The 14,567-nt window shown below is 44.5% G+C and overlaps 1 protein-coding gene across 1 annotated transcript; it reads right to left on the bottom strand.

The window, feature by feature from the left end:
- Positions 1-174: 174 nt before the first annotated feature.
- On the bottom strand, positions 175-11,819 carry LOC109615146 (putative methyltransferase NSUN7). The gene is made up of 15 exons (XM_029118220.2): positions 11,479-11,819; positions 10,637-10,777; positions 10,059-10,256; positions 9,884-9,942; positions 8,524-8,660; positions 7,859-8,011; positions 7,437-7,623; positions 6,740-6,953; positions 5,558-5,590; positions 5,266-5,409; positions 5,033-5,134; positions 4,192-4,309; positions 3,883-4,006; positions 780-1,176; positions 175-272 (listed from the first exon to the last, which is right to left on the bottom strand). The coding sequence occupies exons 1-15, from the start codon at positions 11,498-11,500 to the stop codon at positions 175-177; spliced, it is 2,127 nt and encodes a 708-aa protein (XP_028974053.2). The 5' UTR covers positions 11,501-11,819.
- Between the last annotated feature and the right edge of the window lie 2,748 nt (positions 11,820-14,567).

The following is a 14,567-nucleotide window of genomic DNA, read 5'->3' on the forward strand; positions in this document are numbered from 1 at the left end:
ATTTCGGTTTATATTTCTAATTTTGTGTTTGATTGTTTCCTGATTTAGGGAAGGGGGTCTGGTTATAGATGTGGAGGGGTGGGGGTCTGGTTATAGATGTGGAGGGGTGGGGGTCTGGTTATAGATGTGGTGGGGTGGGGTTCTGGTTATAGATGTGGAGGGGTGGGGGTCTGGTTATAGATGTGGAGGGGTGGGGGTCTGGTTATAGATGTGGAGGGGTGGGGGTCTGGTTATAGATGTGGAGGGGTTCTGGTTATAGATGTGGAGGGGGTCTGGTTATAGATGTGGAGGGGTTCTGGTTATAGATGTGGAGGGGGTCTGGTTATAGATGTGGAGGGGTTCTGGTTATAGATGTGGAGGGGTGGGGGTCTGGTTATAGATGTGGAGGGGTTCTGGTTATAGATGTGGAGGGGTTCTGGTTATAGATGTGGAGGGGTTCTGGTTATAGATGTGGAGGGGTTCTGGTTATAGATGTGGAGGGGTTCTGGTTATAGATGTGGTGGGGTTCTGGTTATAGATGTGGTGGGGTGGGGTTCTGGTTGTAGATTTAGAGGGGTGGGGGTCTGGGATAGGTTTGGGTACAGCTGGTTGTGGCTTAGTTTTCACGGTGAGGGGTTTTGCTGTCCCTCTAGCAGTTCTATTTTCACCTGTTTTAGTTCCAACAGTTCCTGTTCTAAAGGTTTGGCCCTTTATAGTTCTTTCAATTATGTCTCTATGAGGATGCTGTCTTCCCTTGGCTGGTCTCTTCCTGGAGCCTTGAGGGTGATGTTTGGCCTTACCCCTCCTCAATTTTGTCCGCATCCCCTGCACCCCCTCCTCCGTTTCCTCCTTTTCTTCATCATACTCTCCGTCTTCTCCTTCCTCTTCCTGTCCTTCCTTCATCGCTTTATCATCTGTCTCTTCTTGGTTCGACAGCTTGCCAATCAATGCCAAGGACTTAACTAAAACAGTAGCACTACTTCCTGGATCTTTACCAATCACAAGCTTTTTCTTTGGGAGGCTGGCCTTCAACTGGCTTTTGTGCAGTGATTGGTCAGTATGGGCTGGGGGGCGATTCTTCCTGTGCTTTTTTTTCTTGGGTGCACTTTGTTGGTTTGGGAGGATGCCAGTCATTAAGCCTTTAGCTGCAGCCCGTGCCAACACATCACGAACTGACAGGACCGGAACCGAGTCAGCCTGAGGAGGAAATACGTGTCAGGGGAAGACATTATACATCCCAACCTAAAGACATTACACATCCCAACCTAAAGACACTACACATCCCGAACTGAAGACATTACACATCCCAACCTAAAGACATTACACATCCCGAACTGAAGACATTACACATCCCAACCTAAAGACACTACACATCCCGAACTGAAGACATTACACATCCCAACCTAAAGACATTACACATCCCGAACTGAAGACATTGCACATCCCAACCTAAAGACATTACACATCCCGAACTGAAGACATTACACATCCCGAACTGAAGACATAACACATCCCAAACTGAAGACATTACACGTCCCAAAATGAAGACACAATACATCCTGAACTCAAGACATTACACATCCCGAACTGAAGACATTACACATCCCACCCTAATGACAACACATCCCGAACTGAAGACATTACACATCCCGAAATGTCTTAAGAATAAATAAACATAAAGGTTTTGTATTGTACTGTAGTAATAAAGGTTTTATAGTTATTGTTGCTGAATAAAGGTATTGTAGTGTAATGCAGTTGAATAATGGTTTTATAGCATAATGTAGGTGAATAAAGGTATTATAGTGTAATGTAGATGAATAAAGGTCTTATAGCATAATGTAGTTGATGTGATTTAATATCATCATATCAGTATCTGCAAAAATACTGCAGCAATTCCCTTTAACCATCACACAGAGAGAGCAAAGCTAAGAAAGAAGGGCTCATTTTTATAGGGCCATTACAGTACAGTAGACGGTAATGTGCTCATTCCTATCCACTCTGATTTGTTCACAAATGCCTTCATTGGCAGCCCAGATATAAGAGTTGTGAAACTGACAACCTGCTAACAACAAACAATATTCATTCTGACAATTTATTGCGAACCTTGAGTGCAAATAGTGTCTGGACAATATATGCGTGTAAAACGCTTGGCAGAAGCAACACACTTGTGAAACAAACATTAATTATGTATAGAATTATACTAAATATCTCTGGGGTACCTGAAATTATGTTTAGTTGTAAAGCGTTGAATTAGCTGTGTCTTTCATTGCAGATGTCTCATTTATGGCCAAAGAAGGTCACAATAATGTATAACCAACAAAATAATCCCAGAGGTGATAGCATGCGATATTGCCAGAAGGAAGTGTATGCTCAGGATGTGGAAGTCATTCCACTAGCCAATAGCTAAGCCCGATTCCAAAAAAGTTGGAACACTGTACAATTGTGAATAAAAACAGAATGCAATGATGTGGAAGTTTCAAATGTCAATATTTTATTCAGAATACAACATAGATGACATATCAAATGTTTAAACTGAGAAAATGTATCACTTTAAGGGAAGAATAAGTAGATTTAAAATTTCATGGCATCAACACATCTCAATAAAGTTGGACCATGTTTACTACTGTGTGGCATCCCCTTTTCTTTTTATAACAGACTGCAAACGTCTGGGGACTGAGGAGACAAGTTGCTCAAGTTTATGAATAGGAATGTTGTCCCATTCTTGTCTAATACAGGCTTCTAGTTGCTCAACTGTCTTAGGTCTTCTTTGTCGCACCTTCCTCTTTATGATGCACCAAATGCTTTCTATGGGTGAAAGATCTGGACTGCAGGCTGGCCATTTCAGTACCCGGATCCTTCTTCTATGCAGCCATGACATTGTAACTGATGCAGTATGTGGTCTGGCATTGTCATGTTGGAAAATTCAAGGTCTTCCCTGAAAGAGACGACGTCTGGATGGGAGCATATGTTGTTCTAGAACTTGAATATAACTGTCAGCATTGATGGTGCCTTTCCAGATGTGTAGGCTGCCCATGTCACACACACTCATGCAACCCCATACCATCAGAGATGCAGAACACAGAACACTTTTCCACTTTGCCACAGTCCATTTTAAATGATCCTTGGCCCAGAGAAAACGCCTGCGCTTCTGGATCCTGTTTAGATACGGCTTCTTTTTTGACCTATAGAGATTTAGCCGGCAACGGCGAATGGTACGGTGGATTATGTTCAACGACAATGTTTTCTGAGCCCATTTTGTGATTTGCATTACAGTATCATTCCTGTATGTGATGTAGTGCCGTCTGAGGGCCCTAAGATCACGGGCATCCAGTATGGTTTTCCGGCCTTGACCCTTACGCAAAGAGATTGTTCCAGATTCTCTGAATCTTTGGATGATATTATGCACTGTAGATGATGATAACTTCAAACTCTTTGCAATTTTTCTCTGAGAAACTCTTTTCTGATAGTGCTCCACTATTTTACGCCAAAGCATTGGGGGAATTGGTGATCCTCTGCCCATCTTGACTTCTGAGAGACACTGCCACTCTGAGAGGCTCTTTTTATACCCAATCATGTTGCCGATTGACATAAAGAGTTGCAAATTGGTCCTCCAGCTTTTCCTTATCTGTACATTTAACTTTTCCTGCCTCTTATTGCTACCTGTCCCAACTTTTTTGGAATGTGTAGCTCTCATGAAATCCAAAATGAGCCAATATTTGGCATGACATTACAAAATGTCTCATTTTCAACATTCTCCATGTTATCTATATTCTATTCTGAATTAAATATAAGTTTATGAGATTTGTAAATTATTCCATTCCTTTTTTACTCACAATTTGTACAGTGTCCCAACTTTTTTGGAATGGGGTTTGTAATACTACAGGGGTCTAAACCCCCTCTCACCTCTCTTGCCAGCAGGGAGATGAAGCAACCATTGGAGTGTTGTGAAGGCTCCAATCGGAAGAACTTTTCTCTGATCCCACTGCTTTCAGACCCAAAAACCACAGAGGGAGCTGGACTTTTCAACCTGAGACACAGAGACAGAGATATTTAAAAAATACAGTATATATTCCCCAGGGCCATCAGCCAGCCTGTGACAGAGGGACACTCATACACACACGTTCACACACACACGTTCACACACATACGTGCACACACATTCACACACACACGTTCACACACACACGTGCACACGTGCACACACACATGTACCTGAAGGGTGGTAGTTTAGGGTGTGTGTCAGACTTCTTTAGGACTCTTGTAACCAGCAGCTCGTTTTCCTCAGGATAAACTGAGCGTGTGCAGTAGACCACCTCCAGAACCATAGGAACTGACAAACAGACATGGTGTTAAGTTGGTCTGACCAGCAGAGGAGAGACATGGTGTTAAGTTGGTCTGACCAGCAGAGGGGAGACATGGTGTTAAGTTGGTCTGACCAGCAGAGGGGAGACATGGTGTTAAGTTGGTCTGACCAGCAGAGGGGAGACATGGTGTTAAGTTGGTGGTTTAACCAGCAGAGGAGAGACATGGTGTTAAGTTGGTCTGACCAGCAGAGGGGAGACATGGTGTTAAGTTGGTCTGACCAGCAGAGGGGAGACATGGTGTTAAGTTGGTCTGACCAGCAGAGGGGAGACATGGTGTTAAGTTGGTGGTTTAACCAGCAGAGGGGAGACATGGTGTTGTGGTGGTTTGACCAGCAGAGGGGAGACATGGTGTTAAGTTGGTCTGACCAGCAGAGGGGAGACATGGTGTTAAGTTGGTGGTTTAACCAGCAGAGGGGAGACTTGGTGTTGTGGTGGTTTGACCAGCAGAGGGGGTTGTGATTCTTTCTCTCTCCACCTATTAGCCAATCAAGAATAATATATTTGGCATTTAAGTGGCACCTGATTAATTTTAATGATATTTTCACAATACTTTCTCCTAATTTAGTGATTATGGCCTTGCCAAAACACAGCCAAACTACTGACCATTACACTGCTCATTCAGTGCCTGGATATCATACTGTTTACAGGCCTGCAAGGACAGAAGGTTAAGTTTGGCCGCAGACACTTACAGGTGAGTGAGTGGGTGAGAAGTTGTTCCTGTTTGGTCATTAGTGTGTGTAGTCTGTTCTGGGCGACGGAACCATGGCACAGGTCCTGGAGCAGATCAGTGTCTGAAAACACACACTCTTTTAGCCCACTCTTTTCCCTCCACCCCCTCCCTCCCCCCTCCACCCCCTCCCTCCCCCCTCCACCCCCTCCCTTCTCACTCCCCTCTCACTCCCCTCCCTCCTGACCTCCTGACCTCCATGTTCAGTTAGGATGGTGTCCAGTGGGTCGTTGCTAGCGGTAACAGAACACTGAGGCAGCAGCAGGATGGCCTTTACTCGCTGAACCGAAGGGTTCCACACGTCCAGTTCCTGGAACCCCTCCTCGAGCACACGGACATCTGGGGAGACAGGTCATGACCTTTACCCTCTACTCTGTGATCTGAGGTCACGTTCTGCTGAAGGTAGTATTCAGTAGTTTCAGTTTGATAGAAAGGGGACACCATGTTACCCTTTAGGGAACACTCTGAAACAGGTGGAACATTTTACCCATCTGTCCAGATTCTACTTCCAGGGGTTCTCCTAAAGGGAAAAATGGTTCTACAGTCAGGGTTGTCAAAAAGTAGTTTGCCCACTATGTGATATTCTGCATATTTGTTTCCTTCACTCCACCCCCAGTCCTCCACCCGCAGTCCTTCACTCCACCCCCAGTCCTCCACCCCCAGTCCTTCACTCCACCCCCAGTCCTCCACCCCCAGTCCTTCACTCCACCCCCAGTCCTCCACCCCCAGTCCTTCACTCCACCCCAGTCCTTCACTCCACCCCCAGTCCTTCACTCCACCCCCAGTCCTTCACTCCACCCCCAGTCCTCCACCCCCAGTCCTTCACTCCACCCCCAGTCCTTCACTCCACCCCCAGTCCTCCACTCCACCCCCAGTCCTTCACTCCACCCCAGTCCTTCACTCCACCCCCAGTCCTTCACTCCACCCCCAGTCCTCCACCCCAGTCCTTCACTCCACCCCCAGTCCTTCACTCCACCCCCAGTCCTCCACCCCCAGTCCTTCACTCCACCCCCAGTCCTCCACCCCCAGTCCTCCACCCCCAGTCCTTCACTCCACCCCCACTCCTCCACCCCCACTCCTCCACCCCAGTCCTCCACCCCCAGTCCTTCACTCCACCCCCAGTCCTTCACTCCACCCCCACTCCTCCACCCCCACTCCTCCACCCCAGTCCTCCACCCCCAGTCCTTCACTCCACCCCAGTCCTCCACCCCCAGTCCTTCACTCCACCCCAGTCCTCCACCCCCAGTCCTTCACTCCACCCCCAGTCCTCCACCCCCAGTCCTTCACTCCACCCCCAGTCCTCCACTCCACCCCCAGTCCTTCACTCCACCCCCAGTCCTCCACCCCCAGTCCTCCCCCAGTCCTTCACTCCACCCCCAGTCCTTCACCCCAGTCCTCCACCCCCAGTCCTCCACCCCCAGTCCTTCACTCCACCCCCAGTCCTTCACTCCACCCCCAGTCCTTCACTCCACCCCAGTCCTTCACTCCACCCCCAGTCCTTCACTCCACCCCCAGTCCTCCACCCCCAGTCCTTCACTCCACCCCCAGTCCTCCACCCCCAGTCCTTCACTCCACCCCCAGTCCTCCACCCCCAGTCCTCCACCCCCAGTCCTCCACCCCCAGTCCTCCACCCCCAGTCCTTCACTCCTCCTCGTCTTCTCTCTCTTACTCTTCATATCATGGTGATTCAGGGTGGTCTGTATGTCTTGTCTCTGTTCAGGGCTGTGGTCGCCGCCACACAGCAGGACCCACCCGGAGCAGGCAGCGGCCTGGACAGCTATATAAGTCACAGTCAGTCCTGAGAAGGACCCGAGTAACAGGACATCACACTGCTCTGACAGCAGGGGGCGCAGCGAGCTCACAGCCAGACACACACTCCTGTCCTAAAGAGAGAGGTTACACATTTTCATTCAAAATATTTTCTGAAACTCTAAATCTAACACCAACCCTTACTTGAACCTAACCCTATCAGTAACCTTAACTCCAAACCCTAAACCTAACCTTATCCCTAGCCTTAACTCCAAACCCTGAACCTAACCCTATTCCTAGCCTTAACTCCAAACCCTGAACCTAACCCTATTCCTAACCTTAACTCCAAACCCTGAACCTAACCCTATTCCTAACCTTAACTCCAAACCCTTAACCTAGCCCATAAACCTACAAAATCCTTGAAGATGAAAATGCTAGATGATGCAAATGTTTGATAATCAGGACAGTTACGTGAATTTTGCTTCTGAAAAAGCTGAACAAGTACATCCACCCTGCCCACACCCAACACCCACGCACACACCCCACACACCCACCCACACACAACCCACACTCACCCCCCCACACACACCCACCCACACACACCTCTGAAGACACACCTGTATGTTGAGTGTGTGTTGTGTCATCAGCGTATTCTGTTGCTGCAGCAGTGTTGAGACATTCTGGCTGAAGACCAGTGTGTCTGAACACAGAGGATCCCTGCAGAACACGTTGCCCTTCAGAGCACTGATGCACTCCACCTCACACACTCCCACACCAGACAGCACCTCACACACACATTCCAAACTACACAGACATCAGAGGAAAAAGAAATTATTGGTTTATCCCCAAAAAATCCTCACAATTATAGTAAAACGCTTGGTGTGTTGGTGTAACTGGTGTGTGTATGTGTTTCTGGTGGTGTGTGTGTGTGTCGGTGTGTGTATCTGATTGGATGTGTGTGTGTATCTGGTTGTGTGTGTGTGTGTGTGTGTGGGGGGGGGGGCACCTGGTGGTGTGTGTGTGTGTGTGGGGGGGGCACCTGGTGGTGTGTGTGTTGACCCATGCGTAGCACGGCAGGCTAGCAGCTCTGTGCTGTCTGGTTCTGATGCTGTCTGGTAGAACACAGGAGATATGCAACAGACCGTTCTTTATCCTGTACCGAGCCAGGGAGGCTGACAGATGTGTCTTACACCTGGACACACACCAACACACACACCATGAACACATGGAACATGGACACACACACCAACACACACACCAACACACACACCAACACACACACACCAACACACACACACCAACACACACACCAACACACACACACACACACCAACACACACACACCAACACACACACCAACACACACACACACCATGAACACATGGAACATGGACACACACACCAACACACACACCAACACACACACCAACACACACACCATGGACATATAGAACATGGACACACACACCAACACACACACCATGAACATATAGAACATGGACACACACACCAACACACACACCATGAACATATAGAACATGGACACACACACTTGAACACACACACCAACACACACACCAACACACACACACCATGAACACATGGAACATGGACACACACACCAACACACACACCAACACACACACCAACACACACACACCATGGACATATGGAACATGGACACACACACTTGAACACACACACCTGTCAAGGCTGTTCTCCACCTCCCTGACTTCTGGCATTTGCCCCTCCCCTTCCTGTGTGGAACGCTGTCTTGGCAGAAACTTCCTGTCCTGAAGGTCGAACAGCATCACCATTACCAACGGCAACAAGTCCTGGGGCTGCAACACATCATCGCCACCATTGCCATTGTCATCCTTCTCTTCATCATTATCACCATGATCATCACCATCATCATCATCATCATTATCATCAAAAACATTATCATCGTCCTCACCATCATCACAATCGCCATAATCATCACAAATATGATCATCACAAACGTCATCATTATCATCACCATCATCCTCTTCATCATCAACATCATCATCTTCATCAATATCATAATGGTCATCCTCATTACCATCATCATCTTCATCAGTATCACCATGTTGATCCTCATTACCATCATCATCTTCATCATCTTCATCACCATCATAATGTTTAATGAAAGGATGTAATATTACTGTGTTGTAGTGTGTAAAGTGATGATAGCAGTACTGTGTTGTAGTGGGTGATTTTATTATAGCGGTACTGTGTTGTAGTGGGTGATTTTATTATAGCAGTACTGTGTTGTAGTGGGTGATTTTATTACAGCAGTTCTGTTTTGTTGTGGGTCATGTGATGATAACAGTACTGTGTTGTAGTGTGTAAAGTGATGATAGCAGTACTGTGTTGTAGTGGGTGATTTTATTATAGCGGTACTGTGTTGTAGTGTGTGATTTTATTATAGCAGTACTGTGTTGTAGTGGGTGAATTTATTACAGCAGTTCTGTTTTGTAGTGGGTCATGTGATGATAACAGTACTGTGTTGTAGTGGGTGATTTTATTATAGCAGTATGGAATGTACATGACTAGCGACGTCTACATTGTCATAATGCGTGATCAGAATTATAGATGAATAGATTAGGGGCTATTATAATTTTTTGGGGTCCATTTCAGATCCGGGGCTATTCATAAAAGAGACGGGGCTATAGCCCCAGACGCCCAGGGCTAACGACACCACTGTCGTAGTAGATCATGTTATGATAACAGTTGTGTGTCGTAGTGGATAATGTTATAACAACAGTAGTGTGTCGTAGTGGATAATGTTATGATAACAGTAATGTGTCGTAGTGGATAATGTTATATCAACAGTAGTGTGTCGTAGTGGATAATGTTATGACAACAGTAGTGTGTCGTAGTGGATAATGTTATGATAACAGTAGTGTGTCGTAGTGGATAATGTTATGACAACAGTAGTGTGTCGTAGTGGATAATGTTATGACAACAGTAGTGTGTCGTAGTGGATAATGTTATGACAACAGTAGTGTGTCGTAGTGTATAATGTTATGACAGGACTCACCATGTGTTGAGTGGTGATGAAACAGCAGTCTGTTATGATATCTTGTAGCAGATCTTGGTCTGGAAAAGATAAGTGCATAACGCACTACAGGTTAGATCGAACAGCACCCCTAGTCTGTCTCCCTCTGTGGTCTGTCTGTCTTTGTCACTTGTCTGTCTGTCTATGTTCTCCTCACATGTGAGAGTGTTGAATGCTAGTTGATAAGCCTGTTTCTGTGAACTTTTATCAGGAGATTCAGGAAGTGGAGCATCAGTTTTCTCCCCATAATGAATCAGACAGTGGTGGATGGGCTTTTCAGCCCGATGTTGCTGGAAGAGGGCAGCCGCCAGGTGATAGACGTCATCAGAGAGTCTACCTGACGGAGGGACTGGAGCTGAGGAGACAAAGGAGGACAGAAATGCAACTGCAATAATCAAAACATTGTGAGCATATATGAACAAATGTTTTGTTCTGTTCAGAAGTAATAATTATGTTTTCATTGAATTAACTATGTCAATGTAGTCCAGAGGTATCCAACTTCATGTTTTCATTCTACCCTCCTAATCAGGGACTTATTTAGACCTGGGACACCAGGTGGGTGACATTAATGATGAGGTAGAACAGAAAAGCAGCAGGCTCCGGACCTCATTGGGTAAGATATGAATACCTCTGGTATAACCTATGGGAAATTAAGACCTTCTAGATGACTGATGTCACGTGTTCAGAAACAACATAGGTACCAAGCCAACTGTTTTCACAACAGATGTTTCTTACCTACAGAAAGGGTAGGAGTTGGGGTGGAGGGAACCTTGGTGGTGGAGGGTGGAGGTGCTGGGGAGGAAGTGAGGAGGTTGTAGTGGGGCTGGGGGTGTGCCTTTTCCTTTAGATCTAGAGTCATTCTATCCTCAGTTATCCCTGAGAGATAGACAAAGGGAAGGGACAGACTTTCCACTGTAACTAGTTGCTGGTGTACAGTGACCTGTTCTATATTATACAGATCTAGACTGACCAAAATGACCTGTTCTATATTATACAGATCTAGACAGACTAAAATGTCCTGTTCTATATTATACAGATCTAAGCTGATTAAAATGACCTGTTCTATATTATACAGATCTAGACAGACTAAAATGACCTGTTCTATATTATACAGATCTAAGCTGATTAAAATGACCTGTTCTATATTATACAGATATAGACAGACTAAAATGACCTGTTCTATATTATACAGATCTAAGCTGATTAAAATGACCTGTTCTATATTATACAGATCTAGACAGACTAAAATGACCTGTTCTATATTATACAGATCTAAGCTGATTAAAATGACCTGTTCTATATTATACAGATATAGACAGACTAAAATGACCTGTTCTATATTATACAGATCTAAGCTGATTAAAATGACCTGTTCTATATTATACAGATATAGACAGACTAAAATGACCTGTTCTATATTATACAGATCTAAGCTGATTAAAATGACCTGTTCTATATTATACAGATATAGACTTACTAAAATGAACTGTCCTATATTATACAGATCTACACTGACTAAAATGACCTGTTCTATATTATACAGATCTAGCTGTAGAATTAACAAGAAAGTCACTAACCTGATTGGACACACCGTTGCATGGGCGACACCCTGAAATATGCTTCAACACCGGTTGAATCCACACCAACAGAACACCTTTAAATCCCTTCAACACCGGTTGAATCCACACCAACAGAACACCTTTAAATCCCTTCAACACCGGTTGAATCCACACCAACAGAACACCTTTAAATCCCTTCAACACCGGTTGAATCCACACCAACAGAACCTTTAAATGTACTCTGGTTCTGGACCAAGGTATGACAACTTCAGTTAACGCTTTACTGAAATCTTCCCTTAAGATAAAATAGTCTGCTCTCCTGTCCGGTCTCTCCTCTCCTGTCTCTCTTTCCTCTCCTGTCTCTCTCTCCTCTCCTGTCTCTATCTTTTTGTCCTGTCTCTCTCTCCTCTCCTGTCTCTCTCTCCTCTCCTGTCTCTATCTCTTTGTCCTATCTCTCTCTCCTCTCCTGTCTCTCTCTCATCCTCCTGATGTGTGAAGTGTAAATACGGAGCCTGTCGTCAGTCAGAGAGGAAAGGTGACCCGACCTGTTTACCCTGGTGGTTGTCAACCTGAGATGACAGGGTGTTATCTGCCCTGCCTAATTGATGCTCCCTGGGGAACAATTCACTCTGAGACAGATAAATACATCACCATGAATTAGAGATGGACACAGTGTCCCATATCACACCCTAACCCCTTTGTAGTGCCCTCCCCAGGCCTAAGCAGTGCTCTCAGGAGGGGATAACTCTAGCCCCACCCACTCTGACCCAGTTATGAGATGCGATACGTGATGGACCGGTCCACTTCTCCAGGGCAGCACTGGCAACCTGACAGAATACAGGTTCATTGTAAAGCTACACCCTTGTGTAAAGCTACACCCTTGTGTAAAGCTACACATTACTCCAAACGGTTTTGGACTGTGACAATTGTTTTGTTGTTTCGGCTTTGGATTCCAGCACTTTGGGTTTGGAATGATACAATGATGATGAGGCTGTGGTGACTGTCAGCTTTACTTTTATTTTTCATCCACACTGAATTAATTTAGAAATTCTAGCGAATTTGTACATAAGTCACTGCATTTTAAGGTTCCTGAAGTATTTGGACAACTGACTTCACTGCTGTTAACTTAATAGGCAGGTTTGTCTGAGTGCATTGTTTATGCACAAGTGAGGTTTGGAGCTTTTGCTTCTCAAGACACTTAAGTACATGTCTATATTGGGCTTGTGTAGGTAGGTCTGTGTGACGTAGCCTGTACCACAGCTGTGCCTGTCTTAGGTTGTCCTGGTGTCAAAGGTGGGATCTTACCCATCGTTGGCTTACCAGCCCTCTTCACTGGTCACATATCAGGCCCAGTATGAGGGAGGAATGGAGGAGGAACCATCTTTTCAGTTTAGTTTCCAGGAATCCATGACTGGTCATCTCTACCCAACCCAACACCAATCTTATCCAGTGACCATTTACTGCATTACTCTAATTACAAAAAACTGTAACTCTAAACCGTTACTTTACCAACTAAAATATCATGTATTCGGATTACAGACACTTTTGAAAAAAAAATGATTACTTTTGGATTACTTCAATTGAAAAAGAATAGTTTGTGTGAAATAATTATGACACGTTGCATTTTTAATTTTTTTATATAGTGTTTTGAAAACATCGTTATTTGAACCAAAATATTGCGCACCTCAATTGTTGGGTGTGATCATCATGTGCGCAAAGGTGGGCGCGCATAACCAGATTAGTGACCGATGAAGCGCTAGTTTTATTGGTAAAAACAAAGTGTATCTATGATAATATAATGCTACCAATCTAAAATGTGATTTATTTATCCACTCTTTCTCAGAACAATGATAGGCGATAGGACTGCCTGGTGTTGTATATGTTTCAAATTTCAAGGTCTTTTTGTCAAACGCACCGTTCAACATCAGCATCAGTTTCTTTTAGATGGATCTCACTGAGATGATGGACATGTTTGGTATATACCACATCATGGTGTTTACCACAAGCAAAAGCTCCAGCTTAGAGATTCGAAGATTAGGCAACTATTTGTTAGATTTTTTAGTTTTATTTGATTGGGACAGTGCATGTTAATGAACAAAACATGGAGTACATGCATGTGTATTTTATTATTATTATATATGTTTTACTTTTATTTGATTGGGACAGTGCATGTTAATGAACAAGACATGGAGTACATGCATGTAAACATGCCGGATTATAAACATTGCAAAATAAAATGTACATCTACAGTCAGTTCATAAATTAGCTAAATCCTATATACAATATTCACACAAGACTACATTCAACTTCACAAACACTAATCCATATACACATTACAAAGAAAAACTATTTAAAGAAGGATAAAACATACTAATGTGTGCAACTTTGATTTGCCCATAGCCATTTCTTCAACTGGACTTTAAAAGAGCTATATGTAGTACATTCTCTTAATGTTAGAGGAAGACTATTCCACAGGTTCCCACCCCGGACAGACAGGACCGTCTGACCGAAGGTGGTGCGCCTGTGAGGTATTATCAAGTCTCCTCTGGTAGAGGCTCGCGTGATCCTCAAAGAATTTTCTTTAGATTTAATAAAGTCCTTCAGAGGTGGCGGAGCGAGGGAGTGAAGGACCGTGTATATCAAACATATTTTTTGAAAATCCAATAGTCTATGTTTTTTTAAAACTTGACAGTGGTGGTGGGATACCTTTTTATATAGGCTTTCTATGGTTTTAAGTGTTGTGGGGCAGGCAAGAGACCAGGTAGTCAAACAGTAATCAAAATGAGAAATAATCATGAAATAAAAATATGTTTTAGCAGCAAAAAAGATTAAATTTGACAACCTTTGCTACTTTTTTTTACATGACTTTTGAAGCAGAGTGTTGAATCAAGGACTACCCCAAGGTATTTAAATTCTGAGACCAGGTGAAGTTCCTCTCCATTCAAGAAGACATTTGATCTGCTTACTTCGACAAAGCGTTTTGAGAAGTACATGCACACAGTTTTTCTGGTGTTCAACATGAGGCATGAATTCTTGAGCCAGTCCTGCACATAGGATAGGGCCACTGTGAGATCAGCAGCTGCTTGTTGGATGGTTTTTGCTTGAGT

The sequence above is a fragment of the Esox lucius genome, chromosome 25 (assembly GCF_011004845.1).
Source record: "Esox lucius isolate fEsoLuc1 chromosome 25, fEsoLuc1.pri, whole genome shotgun sequence".
NCBI classification, from domain to species: domain Eukaryota; kingdom Metazoa; phylum Chordata; class Actinopteri; order Esociformes; family Esocidae; genus Esox; species Esox lucius.